Source organism: Coccomyxa subellipsoidea (assembly GCF_000258705.1).
Source record: "Coccomyxa subellipsoidea C-169, whole genome shotgun sequence".
Taxonomy (NCBI): Eukaryota; Viridiplantae; Chlorophyta; class Trebouxiophyceae; family Coccomyxaceae; genus Coccomyxa; species Coccomyxa subellipsoidea.
In genome coordinates, this window is record NW_005178036.1 from 1854557 (window position 1) to 1876800 (window position 22244).

The window sequence follows — 22244 nt, forward strand, 5'->3', positions numbered from 1 at the left end:
ATCACGTTAAGCTTCCCTCACGTCATGCTCTTGCCTGCTGCGCTCCACAATCACACAGATGTCCTCGACGGGTCATTCAGCAAGATTTGGGCCCACCACAGTCAGCGTAGGAATTCAGCTCACACAGCGTTCATCAGAGAGGAAAATTAGGGCGGACAGCAGTGGTGTCGGCTGGGTCGGCGGGAGCCGGACATTCCTTGGAACACGAACCGCCCAACTGGAAACGTCGGGAATATTGCTGGGGGCACCGACAGCCATGCTGAAATCTATCAAGACCAGCAGGGAGCGGCTGGCCGCCAAGCTCAGCGGCACCGTGAGCTCAACATCGTGTAGCAGCGCCAGCTCGAATGAGGAAGCTACTAGCAGGTGAGGATGCCCAAGGGGACGCCGATCCTGCATTCTTCCCAGCAGAGACATACCTGCAAGTAAAACTTTACCATTCTGTAACTCAGTGGGTGCCGTTTGAGAAGAGGACTCTTTGGTACCACCCGTCCTTACGTGCTGCGATGCTTACGAGCTGCGCGCGTTATAAGATTCGCTTTGATGTCGCAGGCAACCCGAACTCAGCGACGACCTTGTGCACCAATCCCATGGGCATGTGAGGATGCACGGGCCCAGATCTGGTCGGGTCTCGTGGAGCAGCGCCGGCTATCAAGCCAAGACCCCCTTTGGGGACATCAACATTCACCAGGTGGGTGGGCATTTGGGGCATTCCTTGTGCTCGCTGCTTTCTTGTACATCTTTGAATAATCTTGCTGCGCCAGTCACTACGAACAAACCGAAAGAGAGCATGCAAAATATTGTGTGTCGGGGGGCAACAACGTGGCTGATGGGCGTGCCTGGTGCACCTTTATGTCTGTGTTGGACATGTATACTGATGTGGAGCATGAGAAGCAACTTACACTCAGTATACCTTGTTCAAGGCAATGCAAGACAATTGCATAGCACTTCTGGTACTAGGGAGTGCACACCATTCTGAGGGATCCTTTTGGGGCGCAGGCGGACAAGCAGCACATTTTGGCAGCAGTCCTCACGTGCCAGCCGTCAGCCCAGGGCGGCAGGTATCTGCAGCGAACTCTGGCAAAGGAGCTGCAGTCCCAGATCAGGCAGCATGGGGGAGATGTCAAGGCGGCTCTGCCAGCCGCTTTGTCAGCGCTCAACCAGGCTTACAGGAACCTGCATCCCTTCAACGGGCCGGTCCTGGAGAACGTACATGCCGCCATCGTGTACGCAGACCTGCGTAACCAGGTTTGTACCTTGATCTGACTCGGGAAGGGAGCCTATTGCATGCGCACTCGATGCAATTAGCGGCAGAAAGTTCTGCTGGATGCTTGGCTCCGTATCTGAAGTTTGGGGTAGAGAAAGTAGTGTATCTGATAATATCATGGTGCGGTGGTCTGAGCGAGGATTGCGCGTGTGCACAGGAGCTGCACACAGCCTCCAACAGCGGCTGCAGGGTGGTTGTGGGCCGCTCACTGCGCGACGGGGGTGTGCTCACAGTAGCAGACCTGGGCCGCAGCAGTGCCGCACCCGAGCAGCCAGAAGCCCAGCAGAGCAGCAGGAGCAGTAGCCCGAGAGAGCAGGCAGATGAGGACCTGAGGGGCCTCCAGTATGCCACTGTGAAGCTCAGACCAGGGATTGACACCGTCATCCTTGGCTCCGAGGGCTTGTGGTAAGCTTTCACCTCCCCCCAAATGCCTTGGCTTGTATTGCCAGCCATTGTGTTTCTTGTGCTGTCGTATGGTATCCAATTGAGAAATTTGTTGCGTAATGCAGTGTTGCTGAGCTTGGTTACAAAAGCTGACAGCTTTGTCGTTGCCTGTTCAGGCACGAGCTGCCAAGCGAGAAGGCGCTGCTGCGGCTGCGGCACTACCATGACTCAGCGTCGGCCGCCAACGGAGGCAATGCCGCCGCTCACCTGACCAATTTCGCGCTGCATTCCGTCGCGCGGCGATCTTCTCGCCTGTCCGACCCGCGCATGCGCAGCCTCAGATCAGTGGGCCACCTGCAGAGCCTGTGGACCGGGGACCGCAGCGGATACAAATGGAGCCGGCGGCAGCCGGTCAGGCGGCGCCGCGGCGATGTGCACGGCGACCTGTCGGCCATTGTCCTACGCATCAACTGGGAAGGTGGGTTCTTATCGCCTGCTTGTCGCTACTGTAATGTGCTCCTCCTGCTTGTTCAGAAGCACAAGCATCAATGCAGCCTGGGATGTATTGAAAGTGGAGCTTGTCGCTTGCTTATCCTGGGTGTGTAGTTGCTTATGCTTTGCTCTTTTGATGCGTGCAGAGGAGACAGCGTCTCCACGCAAGGCGGCATCGGCAAAGGCTCGCATCACCTCGCTGCTGCCGGTGCAGCGCCGCAGCGCCTCGCTCGGCGCCGCCGCGGCCTTAGAGCGCGCCGCGCGCCACTGGGACCTCGTGCGCATGCACTTCCTGGACTACCCGCGCCAGGCTCACGCCGCCACCCGCGCCAAGTGGGCTGACCTCATCGAGGCTGCACTCGAGGAGGCGCGCGCGCAGCGCCACCGCCGCCGCGCGGCCGAGCTGCTGCTCCGCACCGGCCTCCTTGGCGGCACAGCGACGCCTCCGGCGTCGCGCACGCCGTCGCTCGGCCCATGGCAGCCGGCCGGCTGGGACACGCTTGCGGCGGTGGCCGCGGCCGCCGGCGACGACCGGGGCACGCCACTTGGGCAGGCACTGCTGCCCGATAGCCGGCTGCCCAGCGGGCAGCCTCTGGTCTCGCCTTCCGGAAGCTCCTCAGGCAGCTCCTCGGCAGCTTCCTCCTCCGCCGCGCTGTCCTGGCAGCCGGCCATCCCTCGCACCGTGAGCCGCCGGCAGTTGTTCGTGCCGCAGCCGGCACCGTCGCACCTGCCCGGCCTCCAGGAGTCGCCACAGGATCAGCAGAAGATAAGCGATGAGTGGCTGGCGTATGAGCAGCATCAAGCGCACAAGCTGAAGCAAGACCTGATGCGCGACAGCTTTGAGGCGGCCCGTCAGCGGCCAGCCGTCCATGCTTAGGCGCTGCGAAGACATAACGTGCACAATTACCAGAGTTTAAAAATGGTAGATGCACCAACATTTAAGTTTTGCTGGGTGAACATCCGCTGTGCCATCATTAGAATTCTTTGTGGGTTGTAGCAACTCCAGGGTGTGTCTAATTTGTAGCCTTTGCCAACGGCAATTGAACTGAATGAGAAGACCATGTGTGAATTTAAATTTGTACAAATCACATTTGCATGCGTTTTATTTTCAGGCCTTGCGGCCTTCCTATTATGTGTCTGCGCAGATGTGCTGCAACACTCCTTAGAATAGGATGGGATGGCAAATGGTTGTCTACTGTTGGTGGTTGATGTTTATTTGCAACGTCATTGACAGCTCAAACAAATAAGGCAATGCCTGCAGAGTGCAATTATTTGTCAGGGCGTACCAGGGGCATTGAAATCATGTTGTAGCTTAAATCACATCTGAGCAGAGCTGTTTTAGCCTTCAGCTTGACAAGCCTTGTGTCCATTGGGGCAGTGATGAGAACGTGGATGAGTTGGGAGGAAATTTGTGACAGGTCTTTCAGTAGAGGAGTGATATTGGGGTGACGAACCAAGAATTTGGGTATCGAAAGGGGTGCCTTGGTCCAACGGGGTGTTGCATTGATTATGCAACACTGTTGTAAGGTACAGGATTGTTGGGGAAGCCCTGATGTCTTGACATCCGCACTGCCGATAATGCTACACTTCTTATGACTTGCATTGCACCTCAGCAACTACTGACAGGTAGTCGTTTGCTGCCGCTAGTCTCTTCACAAGCCGGGTGCCCCAATAAACTCTAGAGCACGCACATGTACACTATGAGAAGTTGGCGGCTCTTCCATCAGAGGCAATGATGGAAGATTTTTCAATTCCCAATGGGGAAACACAGGCCTGCTATACAACAGTTATCAGACATATGCCTAGGCACAGCAACGATCAACTGCTGAGATCAAGTTCCACAAAGCCTTAGCCTTCTGAATTATTTTATAAGACCCCAACGCTCTGCAGGAACCTGCAGGACTTATTTAGACACAAAATCCGTTGCCATTGAGCAACCAGCACCAAGATTCACATGGAGTCTAGATCAATCCTAATTAAATGCAACGGAAGTGTCATAGCATCGGCCAGGGTACATTTGATCAACTCCCCTGTTTCACCGAGCTCGCTTCTGGCTCTGGTTCACGGCCAGAGCTTATTTGCGCCGCCACCATTTCCCCGTCCACAAGGGTCACGCAGCAGAAAGCACCCGCCAGATCAGGCGCCTCCACATCTGCACTCCACAGCGCCTGCAGCCGAGCAGCCGTGACAGAATTTCAATTTACATGTTGCCCACAAATGCAGGAATTGGTCAAGGAGGCTACGATGCAAGCCATGATGAAAATAAAACATGGTCCAGATGAGCTCCGAATGTGAGCCATATTATCCTTGCTCCTGTTGCTCACGCTACAGAGCTCAGTGGAACATGATGAATTTCGAGTATCTTACATGCCTGTGAGGCAGAATTGCATTTGCCGGGCTGTGGCAAAAACACACCTCCACTCGAGCTGTAGATCTCAGGGCCTCATGATATAGTACAATATTTACATCTACATATATATAGTACCCTCTGCTCTCATAAAATTCTCAAAAATTATGAGGTCCACATTTATTTGAAAAAGGGAGAAGAGGGGGGACCTGTGGGAGGGCGGTCCCCCGGCGCAGCCCCGCGTAGAAAGCCCGGAAGAACGCGGCGGCGGCGGCTGCGGCCGGCGACGGCGCGGCCGCGTCCCGGCAAACAACGGCGCGGCAGCCGACCTCGAGGAATGCACGCAGCAGCGCTTGCGGCAGCGCCGAGGACGTCACCAGCAGCTGCCCATCCAACAGCTGGCCCATGCCTAACACCTGTCACGCCAGCTCAGCATTTGAAAAAGTCTCGAAGTTCCAGCTTCCACCATCAAGACATGCTCTGGTGCGCTCCTCAATTTCCTGCCATGTGGTTGGCGTGCTGCAAGCCGGCTCTGTTGCAGGGCATCAGGCAAGGGGTGAGGTTGCGAGCACTAGCAGCCAAGGAAGGTTGCAAAAGACAAGCTCACGGCATGCAGCACATCTGCTGATGCAAGGTTGTGACCCCTGGCCCACCACCACAGCGGGCGCGGGAAATTCAAAAGATAAGCAGTGAGCTTGGTGTCGCCTTACCTGGTCGGCGGTCAGGAACGCAGCAGGAGACGTGCGCTGCAGCAGCACCGAGGCCACGTGGCGGCCGCCCACGATCTGGCTGTGCGCCCCGAGCAGAGACACCAGCTCTGCCGAGTTTTCTGTGCCCGAGAGGGAGAAATGCGCCGAGGCCGCCGCGCCGCAGAGCGCCGCGAGCGACGTCCCCGGGTCACAGCCTGCCGCTTCGAGCAGCGCGTCCACCGAGGGGCCTGCCAAAACAGGCGCTGCCCTTTGAATTTTTTGTATTTTTTTTGAATTGCACCTTTACATCAGTGTGTGATGATCACACCCATTTGAAGGGCCTGCCAAAAGCAAGCGCTGCCTTAAAACTTTGAATGTGAATTTTTAGAGTTGCACGTTTACATCACACATACCTCATGCCTGGTTATTATTCGGCGGTACAGGCTGCCGAACATGCTGGACTCGTGCAGGAAGGTCACATTGCCAAGACACACAATACAGTGCACCGCTGTGAATGAAGTGTCTGTTGGTGGCTCGCAAGGTTCCTTTGATGAAGGTAAGGCAGTCATGGTGCAGCGGTGACTCACTGGGCTCTGCAACAGCCTCCACTTGGTGTGCCCATGCGCCGACCAGGCCCTCCTCCGTCGCATGCATGCCCAGGTGCACAACACCCACGCCGCCCCTGCCCCGCCTCAACGCCTCGAGCAACTGTTGCCCACCACCCATTAACTTTTACTTCTTAGCATTTGCACAAGCCTAGCTTGGGTCAGCTATGCATCGGAATTACTTGCGCCCCAGCATCTCTTGCCGCAAGCCTTGCCCCCTGTTGGCCGACCTGATGCAGACAAGGTGCCAAGCATGTTTTATTGAAATCAAGGGGAGTAAACAAAGAAGCTTTTTGTTCCAATGCAACAGGCAATGTGCACGCTGGAAGCCTCGGCATGCAGCGCGAGCAAACGAAGGCTGTCATTGAAGTGTCCTGGAATTTAATCAGACCTGAGCAGTGTCTACCGCGCTGCTGTCCGGGGCCGCTGCGCCGGCCGGAAGCTGCTGAAAGCTGCACCGCTCGGCCAGATCAGGCAGCTCGGCCACTGCAGCAGCCACGCTCTCGACATGGCTGTGTGCACAAGCGTCGATGCTTCGGGGTGCCTCCGCAAGCAAGATGGACCGCCGCGAACCTGCTTGGCACAAGCTTTTTCAAAATCCATCTGCCAGGCCTCAAGCAGGCAAGACTCTTCTAGCGGGGGATCTTATCATTATACATTAACGTCATTGTTGCATTCAATGGGGGACACGTATGCAGAGCATGCCTGCTTCGCATGTTTTTGAATGCGTAACCCCACCTAGATTTGGGGTCCAGAGAAATGCACGTGCATAAGGCATAGGGTGACTAATGATATTCTGCTCACCCAGCCGGAGGGCATCGCCAGGGGCAGGGTCTAAGCCGCTCAGCAGCAGCTCGGCAGCTGCCTGGAAGCGCGCATCCTCCCGCTCTATGTACTCATCCGTGGCCGCCTGTCAGGGTGCGGGTAGATAGTTTCAAACAGGCAACAATGGGTGAACTCTTACTGCGTCATTCTCATCACACTGGAAATTGATTCCCTGCTGTGAGCAGATAACCCCCCTCTCTTTTCCAGAGCGAGCACTCCTTTTGTGCTACCTGACCAGACCAGGATGGCCCTGCATGTACACTGGACCATCTGGGCCCATCTTGAGCAGTGCTCATAGCAAGAAACCATACTTCATCTCTAAATGATAGTCCACAGGAGCATTGCAGGGCGACAGATGTGTCAGCGGGTGGTTCACCTCAAGCAGCGCCCACTGCTCGGGGTCGATCTCGTCGAGTTCGATGCCGCAGCGCACGTCTTCGCAGCAGAAGCGGAAGTATGCGATGCCCGGCACCAGCGGCAGCAGCGTCGCCAGCGCAGCATCCACCCTCTCCACGCTGCACGCGCTCTGCGCAGCCGCACACACTGCACCTCAGAACACTTGCCCCAGTCTAAATTATGTGCAGCAGGCTGGCTGCGCTTTTTGTGGGACGCCTTCTCAGTGTGCAGCGCCGCAGGCTGCAACTTGCACTTCCTGAAGCGGGCTGGTGTGAAGGTTTGCTTCAAGGAGGGGGGAGTGCTCAGGAGTTCAGCAAGGGGTACACATGCTAGAGGGCTTATGAGGATGATTATAGGAGTTATGATATCCCAAAGCCACGTTGCTGGGGGGTTGGCTTCTGCAGAAAGCTTCTGGGAGGCTTGGCTGCAAGCAGAGGTCGTGCAGCATATGGATATGCTCCGAGAGCGTAAGGCAACCACAGAGGGTTTTTCCCAACGAGGACATATAGGGTTCTGCAGTATGAGTCAAATGTTTCTGGGGGTGGATGAAGAGGGGTCGCGCCTCGATGAGCACGCTGCCGATGTCGAGGTAGGCGCTCATGGACTTCTCGCGGCGCTGCACGGGGACCACGCCGGAGCCGAGAGACACGAGTGCCTCGATGGGTGCGCCCGGCCATAGCAGCCGCGCCTCGGCCAACGCCAGCGCCGCCGGATTATTCGCCGTTGCCGCACCGTCCTGAAACCTGCACCCGGGGCGTCAATGCGTCAGGGAGCCTTCATGCAGTGAAGTCTCTTCATGCGCCTGGGCTTTGCATGTGGCCCATTTTTTGTGACATTCTAGTGCATTTGGAAAAAACATTGATCTATATTCTGGTCACTACTGGCCCTTTGAAAGAAAAGCAAGCTTTATGATGCATCTTGGGTGATGCCCGGAAACCTGCACCAGGGCGGCACCAAGTCAAAAATTTGTCAGCTTCTTGATTGCGTGGATGTTGGCAGCACAATGAAAAGCCGGCAGTGGCAAAAATGCTGTGTCAGGTAAACCTCAAGAATTGGAGTCAAGCGCATGCGGAGGTCTCCTCATTTTCCTACTTGCAACAATGTGCCAGACGTCATCAAGGCCATTGCAGATTTCAGTTTCGAGCTCCTTTCGGTGATAGCTGCAGAGATGAAGTGAGTAGGAACACCAGCAGAACTATGCCGAACAGCGCATTCAGGGTCTTGAATGCGCTTAACCCCAAATAGGGAGATCACGGGCACCTCTGACAGATCAGGCCCATTCTCACAATTCCCTGAAGATGCGGCACAAGGCGGATCTATGTGCTTTTTAAAGTGCCACAAAGCATGCCAGTATTAACCATACTGAAAGATAAGGCGGGTGCAACAGCGCACATTCCTTCACCAAGAACCAAATGCAGGGATGGTGCATGTGCTTGGTATCAAAGAGAGCGGCCAGAGAGGGCTTGCCTGTCGCTGCCGCATCTGAAGTCGTCCAGGTAGTAGGGGGCTGCTGAGGACGCACGCACAGCCTGCCACACCAGGTGAGACGAACTCGCCAGCGGCGCCTTCAGCTGCTCAACCATTCACACACACAGACATGAGGAATGGTATTTCTCTATGTAAGCCTGATCTGCTGTTGAGTGAAATAGCACACCGGACCAACCTCATGCTCGCCATGCAGCTGATGTGAATCACAAACCATTGTCTGGCACTATTCCCTGTGATGCATTGAGATATTATGGCATGCAGTACGGTGTGATTCATGCCACGGTCTAGGCAATGCCTGGCATGATTGGGTCTCTGACTGATGGTGTCAATAAGGAAGCATGGATAATCATGCATGCAAAGGAAGGATCTGACCTGCTTTGCGTGGGCCTCGGCGGCCTCTGGCAGCTCGTAGTTTCTGAAGAGGAAGGGGCCGGCCGGGGTCATGCTTACCAGCGTCGACACCACAAAGCACTGCGCGCACCACAAGTGACAGCTGCTCAGAAGCTCTCCACCCAAACCCAGAGGATTGCCCTCTTATTGTTTGCAAGACATGTCCTTGACTCATGCCCATGATACAATGCCCCAATGAGCGCAATTATGTTCCCAACAAGGCGGCCTTGGCAAGGACATCGCCCTGTAGCTGAGGCATACACAGTGCATATATGCTCTCTGGGATGAAGCCAAGAAGATGAGTTCAGCATTAAGGCAAAGAAATCGAATTGTCTTCAAATCACACCTGCAAAGTTTGGTGCAATTTCTGCCATATTAGAGAAATGCACCAAAGACAAAGATCTACGTCGATGTATCGTGCAGATGTAAATGCCGTCTAGTTATTTCAATCACCTTGGGGGTGTTGAGGCAGGCGGTGTCGATCATGGCGGCGCCGAGCATGGCCTCGGGGTCAAAGGTGCAGTACTCCTTGAGCAGTTCCTCAAACATGGCCGCGTCGTGCTTGCAGCCGTAAACAGCCACGCGCATGCTCTGCTGCCCGCTCTTGTACGCGCGGTAGAGGCTGTCGCGCCACCCGGCCTCCTCCTCCTTAGCGGCTGCCGCACCCGGCCGCGAAAACACCTTCTGCCCCAGGTTCCTGCGCCATGATTGCTCCCTAATTTGAGGTAGAAAAACGAAAGTTGGCCATGCTGTGCTTGGAATGTTGCTGGAGAATGTCATATGCCGTCAGTGGGAGCTGCCGATTGAAGGGCATTTCAGGCGGTTCTGGCATTTACCATGAGATTTGTCACGGCAAACCCCACAGCCCTCGTCAAGGGAAGAAGGGCCATAGTGCTACTTTAATTGTGCCGCTTTAAACACACAATGTGCTGGGCACTTGATCGGCAAGAGGCCGCCCATCTGCACACAAAAAACGTCACCCAAACTGTACGAGACATGTGGCTGGCAGTTGCTGTGGCAGGCCATGATTGCCACGCACCGGTAGATCTGCTCGCAGTCCTTTAGGGTCAGCTTCTTGAGTGCGAGGGCGACTGCCAGGATGCCGCCGGTGGAAGTGCCGCAGACGAGATCAAACAGCTCGTGGATGGCGCGCCCCGTTCGCTGCTCCAGCTGCCGCAGCTGCCGCACTATCGCGATGCCCTGCGTGGGCGAATCCAGCAAGGATCAGGCACGAAAAATTGAGCAGCTATGATCAACACCATTTTCCTCAAATGCGATGTCAGCCGGCGCACAAGGCTCCGCGTCCAGAGTGGTGCTAGACAGGGCAGTGTAGAAGCACTACCTAAATCTTCAGACTGGCAATCAGAAGGAAGAAAAGAGGAGTCCAGGGTACACTTTAGAGTGTGAGAAGAGGACATCCCTTCATCCTGTCCTCTGATTGCCAACGCAGAGTGCAGAATGGGCTGGAACACTTTCAGATGTTGACAGTCTAGACTGACCTATCACGCCTACCACATCTACATATGATTGGTGTCATCAGTACGGTATTGGCCATGCCTGCAAAAATGCATTGCATCGCCAGAGCCTTGAGGACACATTCTTCTGACTGCTACCATTCTCGGTACATCAAATCGCCAATAGCCTGTCCAATAGCCCGCCCCACCTTCATGCCACCGCCGTCCATAGAGAGTATGCGTATGCCGCGGCCGGTGATGGGCGCCCGGCCGACCGCGCGGCGCACCTCCTCGTTCTCGGCCAGGATCGCCAGCGCTCGCGTCGCCGCCACGCCCACCCGCCGCTGCACGCCCCCGACCTGCCCCACACCAACATTGAGCATTATAGGATACCCTCTTTCCACATTCTTAGCTTCATCTTCATCATCATTATTATTATCATTCTTATTAATATTATAATATTAATATTATATTTTTATTATTATTATTACACGCTTTTCCTGCCAAGAGACAAGGTGCGTTCTGCAGACTAGCTGCAGTTAAAGGCTGCCACAATCCTACCCCTTGTTGGACTCGCCAGATCCAAGCAAGACATAATCAACCGTGGGCACGGTGCTCAGTATTTGTACCGCCCCCCTAGCTTCATTAGAGGGTGTCATATCCTACTGTCCTTCCATTATCACCCCCGTTGGTGAGATGCGGGGACTTCAGAATCCAGAGGGAAGTCAACGAACCTCTTCAAGTGATGGGGTGACCTCCAGGCACTCACAGTATTACTTGAGATCACTATGTGACACATTGCATAAGACTACAAGCTCAGCAGGCATGCAGCAGCTTGCCATACGCCAGGCTGACTTGCCATATGGTCATACCCAACAGGCACAGCGCATCCAGAATGACATGCATGGGATGTCAGACAAGGTCGAGAGGGTCCATGAGATTTATGAATGTAAGAAGAAGGCCGAGAGGGCTCACGAAAATTATTGATGAGAGAGTAAAGTGAGAGGGCTCAGGAGATGCAAATGACAAGGCAGAAAGTCCCACTTTGTCCTGCGCCAGGCGGGCGAGCCAGTCGCGCAGGCCGGGAGCCCCGAGCACGGCGGCGCGGTTGTCGCGGCAAAACGCCAAGTTGCCGAGCGTCTCCAGCGCAGCTGTCTTCACATCGTCAGCGCCGCTGCGCACCAGCTCTTGCAGCGCCTGAACAGGTGCAGCACTAGCACGTCCTGATCTGGCTCTTTCTTCCCAGACATCTTCGCGCAACGGGTTGTGCTAAAGTACCCGTGAGCTGCAAAGGATTGCTCGGGAGCTCTGCAGGGTGCCAACTCCGCGCAATGAAGCCCCTCAGCATGCTCATGCAGCACCAGGGCAAATTAGCACAATCATTATTTTACAATGGTAACCTGCTCTCCCATGCTCAGTGCTGGCTGGCAGCTGGTTCCCGGCCGGCACAAGAGCAGGGCACTGACTTCAACAGCCCCTGCCTGGCATGTAGGGCACTGTATATTGCCTGCCTGCTGCACTATCATCTCTCACTGTCCAGACACCTTGCTTTCACCCAGCACAAGGCCAGAGCACCGCCTACACAGACCACCAACCCAACGCGGAGGAAATCCAAGAACGCGCACAACAACTATGAGAAGCGCACCTGGAGGACGTGTGGCGTGAGCAGCTTGCGCGCGGAGGCCTCTGATGTCAGCGCAAGGCCAGCGATGACGTGGAGCCCCGCCAGCTGGCTCTTGTGCTTCACCGAGCGCATGAGGCTCAGCATGGCGCTCAGCACGTCGCCCTGGATTATCTCGTCCGATGTGAAGCTGTCGTGGCGGCCCAGCAGGCCTGTGCCCACACCCGCGCCAGCAAATTCAAATTTTCGAATTTTAAACTGACATGCGACAGCTGGGCTTTTTGACATCAACACACAACGCGTCTTACAAGTTGAACACAAGCAAAGTGGGTTCTTGAGGTCGTGCGTAGGGAGCGTAAGGGGCTAAATGAGCAGTGCTGCAGCGGAATAACCCGAGCAACATTGACAAGTTAGCCATACACAAGAAAGAGAACATGGCCGCTAGGGTCTGGTAGTAAAATAAAGCGAGAGGCGGCGTACCGAGGGTCTTGCAGGCCTGCTGCACGACAACCTCGTTCTCTGAGAGGGCCATGAGGATGAGCTGCTGGATGGCGCCCACCTCACGCACTATCGCCGAGCACGCCGCAGGATCCTCCGCAATCTTGCCTGCCCAAACCACGATGCACCGTTTTAGTCACATCTCTGTAATGCAGCTTGCGCACGTTTTTCTTCCATTTCAGTCCATCTGTGTCCATGTGCTATTGTGACTTGCACCTCCTAGGCAAGCTTGCCGACCCTTCTCTCAGGCCTGTGAATGTGGTAAGCACTGTCTTGGGATGCTAGACCGGGTGGCAAGCGGTGACGGCGGGATTTTGAGAAGCATGGCCAGAATATTTGATGTTTGGTGCTCGTAGGCACATAGCCCCTGAGAGAGCTGGCAACACAGGGAACAAGGGCAACAAGAGAATGAAAGAGTATACCGAGGGCGCCCGCGAGCAGCGGGTGTTGGCAGGAGGAGCGGCGGAAGATGAGGCCAAACAGCGGAGCCAGGCGGTGCATGCGCGAAAACGTCGACGGCGCCGCAATCTCCACATCCCACTTCTCCAACGCCGGATCCGCACGTATCCGCACCTGTGCCAACCACCCCTTGCGAGCTTCAACGTACATTCTCAAATGCAAAGCACTACTCGACTTTGTCAGTGCTCCTAATCGCGGCTGCCAAAGCAACAACTGAACTGCGCATGGCATTTGGGTCCCTGGTTGCACCATGACATTGATTAGACAGGGTAGCCATAAGCATGTCGAGTGACAGGACAACTGCTAGTGACACTCAGATCTTACAGCAGCACCTCATTGGCCTTGGGCACAATTGCTTCCTGAAGCACTTAAGGCATGCACCGTCAAGGGGTGTTGGCAGAAGAAGAGGCTGGTAAGGGGAGGGGCGTGACACATGCACAATAACTAATACATGGGGTTGGGCATATATAAAGAGATACACGCTTACATTGGCGAGTGACAGGTGGCGCAGGGAGGTGCAGGGGGACAGCTCGGGCAGGAACTCCAGGGGGTTGCTGAAAAGCTGCAGGGAACGCAGTCGCGCAAGCGCGCGCAGGTCAATGACAGGTGTCGCCAGCCGATTCCCCTCCAGTGACACCTCCCGCAGCTGTGCGCAGTGCCGGATCTCCACTGCACAAACACAAGGGAACGCCTCGTCACGCATGGCAGTGCATGCACAACTGGTGGAGTCTTGGAGTCATTCATGCAAACCTCGCCTCTGGCAGTTTAAATGATAATATTGTTGGTAGCTGGAAAGAAATTGCGCACACGCGGACATTGAGGCCAGGCTATCTGCCAGCGCGATACATAGTACAAAGAAGCTTCGGCAAGGAGGTTCCGAATGCTCTGTGAAATGCTGAAGTACAAGTCCCTCTGCAGGGCCTGGAATATGCAATGGTTCTTCCACACACTAGGCATCACGAAAGACTACACTACAATACTTCACAGACTGTGCCAAATGAGGATTGCGTTGTAGGCCACCTGGGATGGAGGTGAGCAGGTTGCTGTCGGCAACCAGGCGGTGCAGCTTGCGCAGGCTGCCAATTTCCGAGGTGAGGCCGGCCAGCTTGTTGCCGGATACCCTCAGCTCGCGCAGATTTGTCAGCGCGCCGATACCTGCCGTCACACCAGCATGCAAATCATCCCCTGCTGTGATGACGCCTGATGTCCAGCTTTTTCATGTTCAGAAACATCTTTCAGCATCAGTAATACAAGGGCCCAAAAACAGAAGTTGACCACAACCAGCACCCAGAGGAGAGCACGCTGAGCATCTTACATGCACGCATTTGAGTGATCAGACTTCTATTCCAGAGACTGTCGTCAATAATGACTCAAGGTCACAGGTCTGCTGGGTGCTCAGGCCTACTTCACCAATATCGAGCAAAATGGCACCCAGATACCTGGCTGGTTGTCTTAGGATTCTACACAGAGCAGCACCTGGCGGGAGAGCGGAGAGGCCGCAGCTGGACAGATTGAGAACGCGGAGGCCGTCCAGGCGCGAGAACAGCTCAGGCTGCCAGGCTGGCAGCATGCCCTCAGCGCAGCGCAGCTTGGCCACCCCCTCCAGCTCGCACGCGCCCAGCAGCTCCGACACAAACTCCGGCGCCACCGCCCCCGACGCCGTCGTGCGCGACAGCTCTATCCGCCGCACCTGCGCACAAACCCCAATTCGTATATCAATGAGTGCCGCGCTGGACGATCCCTCCATTTCAGCATGTAAAGCGGTGCATCAGAGCATCACACCACACTCTTGCATTCTGTGCATTCTGTGTCCGAGCGAGACTCGACACGACAAGGCAGCCCGCTCGGCGGCCGTGAAAGCAGCTGGAATTGTGCAATAATTCCGGCACTGAGCGCTTCTACAGACCCTGTCTAGACATTTTGGCCTTTTCACTCACAGCTCTGCATGTGCACCATTTGAGCTTTCTTGGTGCTCATGCACATGGCCAGAAGGCAGGGTACAAGGGAGGGCACCTGCAGAAGGACCAGCTCAAGCCTGCACATAAACATGCAGCACATGCATAACCTCAAATAGAGGTCATCTGGTTACTAAAGCCAGAGAATTACAAATGGGCGCAGGAAAGGGGTGGCAAGGTGCACCTGCGGAGGGAGCAGCTCGATGCGCAGCCGCGCGTGCACCTCCTCGTCTGCCTGCCCAAAGGCTGCGGCGCTGACTGCCCGGCCGGGCACGTCGGCGCGCGCCAGATCCAGCTGCAGCACCACGCGCTCCTCGTGCAGGCCGTGGATCACGCTCGCGTTCTTCAGCCGCGTCAGCACCACCGCGTCAGCCTCCCCCGCCGTCCACGTCACCTGCCACGTCACCCCCAGACAGCTCAGCGCTGATGTGGCTCGGGCCCATGTGCTCCGCCCCAGATGCGAGTCACCACTCTGAGGCTGTACTATAACATCCTTGAGGTTCAAGGAGTTCTTTCGGGTAGCATTCACTCCAGAAGGCGCTGGTCCCATCAGCAAACGAACCTCCAGCTTGTGCCCTGCTTATGTGTTGCCTGCTCTAGCACCAGTGTGATATCGTCAGTTGGGCACTTGACAGGTGAGCATGATCGCAGAGGACATGTCGAGCGCTGGGATCCAATCGGGGATCACAAAAAATGTTGACGTAAGCACCTGTGCGGTCTCAAAGGTTGCCTCGTTGAGGCTGGAGAGGGCGGTCTGCAGCTCCTTGGAGTCAGCGCCTGCGTCATAGTCCTCCCCGGTGTGATCTGCATGCTCCAGAGCAGCGGCATCCTGCGAAGCTGCCTTGGGGGTGGTAGGTGCGTGGGGAGATAGAAGGCTGGCCACCTATGGGTCCAAGGGAGGAAGTCACCAACTGAGCAAATCTGATGAACTCAAGGGTCTCACATAGATGGCACCCAACTGCAGTGATAGTGCATGTGATTGGATCCAAGCAGGGCACTGGAAATAGGGAGTGAGACCTGGTATCCTAGGAGAAGCTTGAAACCATCAGGCTGCCCGCCCAGGATCCTACGCCCAAACATTACGAATGCGGGTACACTCCGTGTTTGTCACGGCTTCCCTCCATGCACTGCAACCTCTCGTGACTGGACGACTTGTCTCCAAGAAATGCTCTCCTCCAGCAAGATGTCCTGGTTCACACCCATGCTCAGTCCTTGCTGTATCTCGCAAAAGATCTGAGGCAATCGAAGATGCATTGTTGAGTCTGAAAATGCACGTTCCTACTCTCAACCATATCAGAACATAGCTGATTGCTTAGAGAGGTAGAGTCATTGAGGGGTGAGATTTTTCATTACCAGCTGCAGCATTGGCTTCGTCACACGGATTGAGCCTTTACAGAGGTATAATGGATTCTAGCCTATTCTCAGATGCATTCCTCACCTGGACCCTGCCAGCAGCTGGCGAAAGGATGCAACTAGAGTCGTTACAGACTTTTTGTTCTGGCCAGAGTCCAATTTCAACTCTCAAACAGGGTAAAAGATCTCGACTGTCGAAAATGTTCTTGCGTCAAATCTCAGGCAGACAACGTAAGCTTCGACAAATTAATGAGCTGGGTCCTTCCGAGTGTTGAGCAGCTTCTCTCGACAGGGAAGCTGGTCATATTCTCCCAATGAGAGATGACTTTGGATGGATGCAAAGTTTCACAAGGAGGAGTTGCCCATAGCAGGAGCACGCCTGAGTTGCACAGAACATTTGTGCAAGCATTACAATGCCATGCAAATATGCAGCCAAGCTGTGGGTGGCGGACTTCAATTAGCTTGCCCCCTTCTGGTCTCGATCGAGGCTCATTAGCCTCAATGGCCAGTGAGGCCAGTGGGTCTGCTACAGGGCACTCCTCAGCAGCTCCAGCAGCACCGGTATCATGCATGCATGCAAATGGATGCAAATGGCATGATGTGTACAATGCAGGACTTCTAAGCAGCACTTGCTGGACGAGCTATTTACAGAAGGTTCTGGGAGGCTTGTGTAAAGACCTCGTCCGCAGAAATTCCAATGAGACATACAGCATTGCTTGCCATCATTATCATTCATGTATGAGCCCCACTGGGGAGCTACATCTTAGTCACGCGCTCAGGCGCTGTCTCTGAAAAGCTGTACCCATATGACAGATCAGAACCGGCCGGACTGGCTAAAAGTCAAGAATGTAAAAATCTGCACATTCAAAGGCGCCAGCATTGCTGCTGATGCCAATGAGCAATTGAGAGACAATCCTAGAAAGGGAATGGGGCCTTGAGAAGAATGGTCGGGGCTCATGTTCCAGAAAGTAACATGCCCTTCATTAGTAAACCATCAATAGCAAACCATCAAAGTCACAGCACCCTTTTGCAGCATACTTCAATTAAATCTACACAGTCCCCACAGCAGGGCGGGTATATACTGCTGCAAAGATGGAGATCCGGGGGCTTTAGACAATTCCCTGGACAAATAAACGGCAGGCAAAGAGACACAGCTATAGCAGTCGGCTGTGCCCCACTTGCAGCTGCTTTACGGTAGTAGATCGATCCAAAATCGCAAAATACAGTTCAGAATCCCTGATGCCATGATTGGAACACCTTATCATGGAACAGTCTGATTATTCCCTCCAGCCAGTGACACCTACTGGCTTCTCTCTTGTCACACCATGGGAAACTTGCGTCGACTCCAGGATAAGACCATGATGGGGGTGCGGACATTCTTAGTAACGGTCATCAAATCCCCTGATGCTTCCCAGCAGCTTCGCTGCAGCTTCCAGCGCACGCATTGCTGCTGGGAAATTGGTGTGCCACGCGCTTGGTCACTCGTCCTTTATTTGCAGCTTCTGGACAGCCGCTCACAAGCCGCGGCGACCGCCGGTGGCTGTGAACTTGGCTGCGGCCGCTGGCCTCACGGCGAGTTTCCTGATGATGCCGTGTCCGCTAGCGTGGATGGGAAACTGCACGGCAGCTGCCGAGGCCGGGCGCATGCCCTCGGCCAGGTGGCGCCTCGCGGCGTTGTCCCGGCCGCCGCCGGCGCGCAGAGGGAACTCCATCTGCAGACACGCCCCACAACTCAGCCCCATGATCGCAGGAAATTTTCCTTCTTCACCACAGCACATGGAAGCATGAGAGGCAAAGTACTGTATGGCTTATTAGACCAGACGCTAGCGTCAGGCCAAGTCAGCATCAAATTCAGCAAAGCAACACAAAGCAGTGCTCAGGGTGGGTAGAGCATGTCACAGCCAGCAGATGGCTCGGCATGCAAGTTATCCACTGGACACCAAAAGGCAACAGCTTATCTGCATATGGGAGATGCTTTCAAAAATGGCAATCAGAGGTGACTAAAAAGGAGGCAAGGCGCACCCTGGAGGCGGCCTCTGTGAGGAGGCGGCGGGAGGCAGAGATCATCTTCTTGCCGAGCAGACTGAGAGCGTGGCTGCCGTCGTCAAAGTAGCCGGCCATCGTGTACTGCTCCTCCTCGAACTTGCCGTGGAAGATGAAGTCGTCCGCGATGTAGAGAGGGTGGGACGGGTCCGTCACCTTGTCGGCTCCGGCCAGCAGGCGCTCGTATGTCTCTCCCACGATGCCCTGCGTGCGGGTGAGTCAACGGTCAGTAATGGTAAGTCAGCATCTTAGTCAGCGCTCAGAGGCGCTGAGTCACCGGTTTCATGCGGCAGGAGCAACACACAAAAGACCCAGGCAGCAAACAGCCATGCTGCTGCAAACGCACATGTGGTCACAGAGGTCTTGCTGCACAGGGAATAGAGGGAGGTGAGAGGGGCAATTCGAGGGGTGGAGACTCACCGACATCTCGTTGCCCAGGGGGGCGGCAAGGAGGGTGGTGTCAAAGTTGAGGTAGGCTGGCTGCTCCACGCCACCCTCGTCCACAGTGCCAGCAGCGGTCACCCAGACCAACACCCTCATCAGCTCTGCATTACACACCCCCACACCTCAGCACATTCCTCGCAAACGTGCTTCTTCTCGGCCACAGGCATGTGAGATTTCTCGTCGGTGAGTGTGCACAAATGCATGCAACTACCGGCTACTGAGAGACACGTCTGCTCGCTGCACCCTTATGCACAGGCCTGCAGAATGCCCTAGTGAGCGCTTAACGGGCAGGAGGTCTTTGCGCACCGAGCCCAAGGGGGCACACGGTCTTTAAAAGGGTCTCTATCAAGGGACGAAAGAGGTGTGCTTACCGGTCTGCAGCTCGACGGACTCGCCCAGGTCGGCGCGGTGCTTCTGCCAGTTGACGGTCAGAGCAGCGTCCACGTCAGCAGACTCCACGATGTGGTCCAGCTCGTTCTGGCCTGCCGCGATGGTCAGCGGCTTGCCGTCCAGGGTCACTGCAGCGCACACACAAAAGCTCAGCAATGCATGCAAAGACAAAGTTATCCAGCACACACTTATGCCAATCACACATCTGACTTTCTTCCCGTTGCCAGATGGGATGTAAGTGGTGTGAGTAAAACCCAGGGAAGGATTGGTGGTGCTGGGCAGATGCTTGCACAGACAATGGATAGCAAACTTGCAAACAAGTCAGGACATATGCAGAGGAAAGAATGCCAGCCAGCAATATTCAGCCATTGATGGGGTCACATGTCAAATATCACATAAAGATGCCAGAATTCAAACGAGCCAGAAATTGCTGCGGCAGGACACATATGTCATCAGGTGCTGACTCACCGGTGACGGTGTCGGCGGACAGCTCGATGACAACCTTGTGGGAACGGTAGTGGAAGCCGATGCCCTCCATGTAGGTGCCGTTGTGGTCCCACATGACTCCCACCTTGAGCTTGGCGCTGATCTGGTGGTTGCGCTCAGACATGACGTTGTAGAAGTGGCCTGGCAGGCCCATGAACTCGAAGGACCGGCCGGCAAAGCCGGTGAAGATCGGGTCACCTGCATGCGCGCGAAGTAGAGATTGATCAGTCAATTGCACCACACATCGAGCAGACCTTCAAGTCAGGGCCATGCATACAGAAAGCGGCACCTTGCACCCGGACACTGCCTGTGCGAGCAACGACTCGTGACAGCATGCCAACGTGCAGCTTGCTTTGCAAGGTGCTTCTGTAACTTCTGAAGAGCAGGGGCACGGCAACAGGATGACAGTGAGATATGCGGCATGACAGCGAGTGGGTGGCAGCATGCAACCAAGCATCGCTCTGCCACGCATGAAGGCAGCAGCATGCAAACTAGATTTCTCTGCCATGCATGAGAAGCTTAGCGCCTGAATGCAGGCGCTAAGCTCGCAAACATTGAAGGGGCATGCATCAACCAAGAGGGGGGCGCACCGACTCCATTGGCGTTTCCATTCCCGTTGCCATTGCCGTCGCCGACGTTGCCGATACCGTTGTTGTTTCCATTGCTGGACCCGACGTTCCCATTGCCATTGACATTTCCATTGTTGCTACCGGTGTTGGCACGGCCGTTGCCATTGCCGTTCAGGTTGCCACTGCGCATGCATGCATGTCATGTTGTCAGCAGCCGGCGGCAGATTATTACAAAAGCTTCCTGGGTGGTGGCAGCAAGCAGATAGGGGGTGCAGACCAAGGCAGAGAGACCTAGGCTTACATGTTGTAGTTGCCATTGACGTTTCCGTTCTGGTTTCCGGTGTTGTAGGCACCGTTGCCGTTCCCATTCAAGTTCCCGAGGTTGTTGTTGCCGTTTGCACCTCCGTTTCCGCCACCTGCAGCAGCAGCAAAGCTAATCAGGTTCGAGAAGGCACAACACGTTGAATCCCAGGACACCCCTCGATGGTCATGTGATGCAAAGCCACTTAAAACACAAAAATCATGCTGTCGATTAAGGCTGTCGATAGCACGAAGCGACAGCAGCAGCCGAACTCAGCCGACCAGGAATGCGGTCCACTGCAGCGGTTGGACGTTGAGCATGAAATTCTGGCTACAGAGCTCAGTATTAGCAAAGAGCCATCCAAACCAGCATTGCTGACAATTGCACTGAGGTGCACAGGCTCAGCACACAGATGACAGAGCAGTGTCGCGCGCAACAACGAATGACAAACTCGGCATTACGTCCGGCCTCCGGCACTTGCTAGATCTGAGACAGCGGTGGCGCCCCATATTCATCAGACAGTCGGTAAGGCTGCATCCATGCAGCTGAGAACAACGTCAGTGCACTCTTGCGCCACAAAAACGCGTTGGCACCGGCTACCTTCAAGAATGCGGGCCTGAACCGCTCCTCTGCCCAAATTTGAGCGAGGTGGGCCAAGCAGTGAAGCAAAATAGCAGCTTCTCACGCCGGAAAAAGATAGCGCATCACTGGTCAAGCAGCTTGCGATCAAGATCACTGGTAGCTGTGACCATTAAGCGGATTGCCATCCTAGTCGAGCAGGAGACGCACCAACATTGTACTGGCCGTTGTCATTTCCATTGCCGCTCCCCTGGCCATTGGCAATGTTGACTGCTACGGCGGCAAGATAGAGCACGAAGAGAGCCTTGTAAAGCTTCATCGTGCGGGCAGATCAGAGGCTTCGGACGCCCGAGATGTAAAGCCGCACTCCTCTGTCTCGTCCCTCGAGCAAATACCTGGTGGTGCTGAATTGCCGTGCAAGACTAGGATTGCAAGATGTCTGGGATTGATCACTGTTGGCGATTTGCCGGGTCGACCAGGTGATGATCAATGCCTAGATCAGTTTGCTCCCGAGATGACCACTTTAGGGATGACCAACGAGTTCTGATTCGGATCGAAGGTTACCTGACGATCACCGACCACACCGGGATACACCCAGCCATTAACCCGGCCCAAGGCGTTCGCTTATCGGTTTTGGGTGTTTCTCTCGCGATACAGTTCGAGTCTGCGCAAACACAAATTTTGCTCTGAAACCTTCATTTTGTGTGCTCAATGTCTTACATCTTAAGGCAGGGGGCACAGACCAGAACAGAGATTAATCTAGTTCAGCAACCTGGCCAGGGGTATCATTCAAGTGGTCATTTTCATTGGACCTGCACTTGCACCAGTCGCATCAACTCGTCCCAGATACTTTAGAGGTGATGTGCATTGTCAGAACACTCTAGCAAGACGCATCATACCTACCAACTGATCTATTTGCCACGGCCGGCAGAGATGGAAAGAAATTCATATCACTGTATAAGCCAAAACAATCATTAACACGTAGACTCCAAGAAGACGATTTAAGCAGACAAATACTGTTCTTGAAGGGAAAATCAGCTCACCCTGCTGAGACCGGATGAAGGTCTCAGGGGCCGCACTTCTTTCAACATTTCCTATCACCTGAAGGCTGCTGCAGCCCAGCAGTCTATAACAAAAAACCTCCAATCGGGTCTCTTCACTTGAAACGGTCAAATCCAAAGCAATTTTGTCTCTGAGCCCAACTCATCA

General features: G+C 54.9%; 3 protein-coding genes across 3 annotated transcripts; 1 reads left to right on the forward strand and 2 right to left on the reverse strand.

The window, feature by feature from the left end:
• Positions 1-47: 47 nt before the first annotated feature.
• On the forward strand, positions 48-3020 carry COCSUDRAFT_66064 (hypothetical protein; the record flags this gene model as incomplete). The annotated part of the gene is made up of 6 exons (XM_005648199.1): positions 48-366; positions 553-691; positions 1000-1248; positions 1425-1672; positions 1828-2129; positions 2290-3020. The coding sequence occupies exons 1-6, from the start codon at positions 59-61 to the stop codon at positions 3018-3020; spliced, it is 1977 nt and encodes a 658-aa protein (XP_005648256.1). The 5' UTR covers positions 48-58.
• Positions 3021-4164: 1144 nt separating this feature from the next.
• Positions 4165-15950, reverse strand: COCSUDRAFT_41874 (hypothetical protein; the record flags this gene model as incomplete). The annotated part of the gene is made up of 23 exons (XM_005648200.1): positions 4165-4311; positions 4700-4906; positions 5201-5427; positions 5767-5887; positions 6176-6357; positions 6589-6694; positions 6986-7135; positions 7580-7748; positions 8266-8267; positions 8866-8964; positions 9337-9580; positions 9923-10083; positions 10547-10696; positions 11382-11534; positions 11983-12170; positions 12439-12564; positions 12879-13029; positions 13403-13584; positions 13936-14070; positions 14392-14605; positions 15055-15264; positions 15580-15753; positions 15888-15950. The coding sequence occupies 23 exons, from the start codon at positions 15948-15950 to the stop codon at positions 4165-4167; spliced, it is 3561 nt and encodes a 1186-aa protein (XP_005648257.1).
• Positions 15951-17737: 1787 nt separating this feature from the next.
• COCSUDRAFT_47410 (hypothetical protein) lies at positions 17738-21482 on the reverse strand (the record flags this gene model as incomplete). The annotated part of the gene is made up of 8 exons (XM_005648201.1): positions 21246-21482; positions 20457-20571; positions 20177-20337; positions 19569-19784; positions 19082-19228; positions 18687-18811; positions 18246-18470; positions 17738-17935 (listed from the first exon to the last, which is right to left on the reverse strand). The coding sequence occupies exons 1-8, from the start codon at positions 21352-21354 to the stop codon at positions 17738-17740; spliced, it is 1296 nt and encodes a 431-aa protein (XP_005648258.1). The 5' UTR covers positions 21355-21482.
• Between the last annotated feature and the right edge of the window lie 762 nt (positions 21483-22244).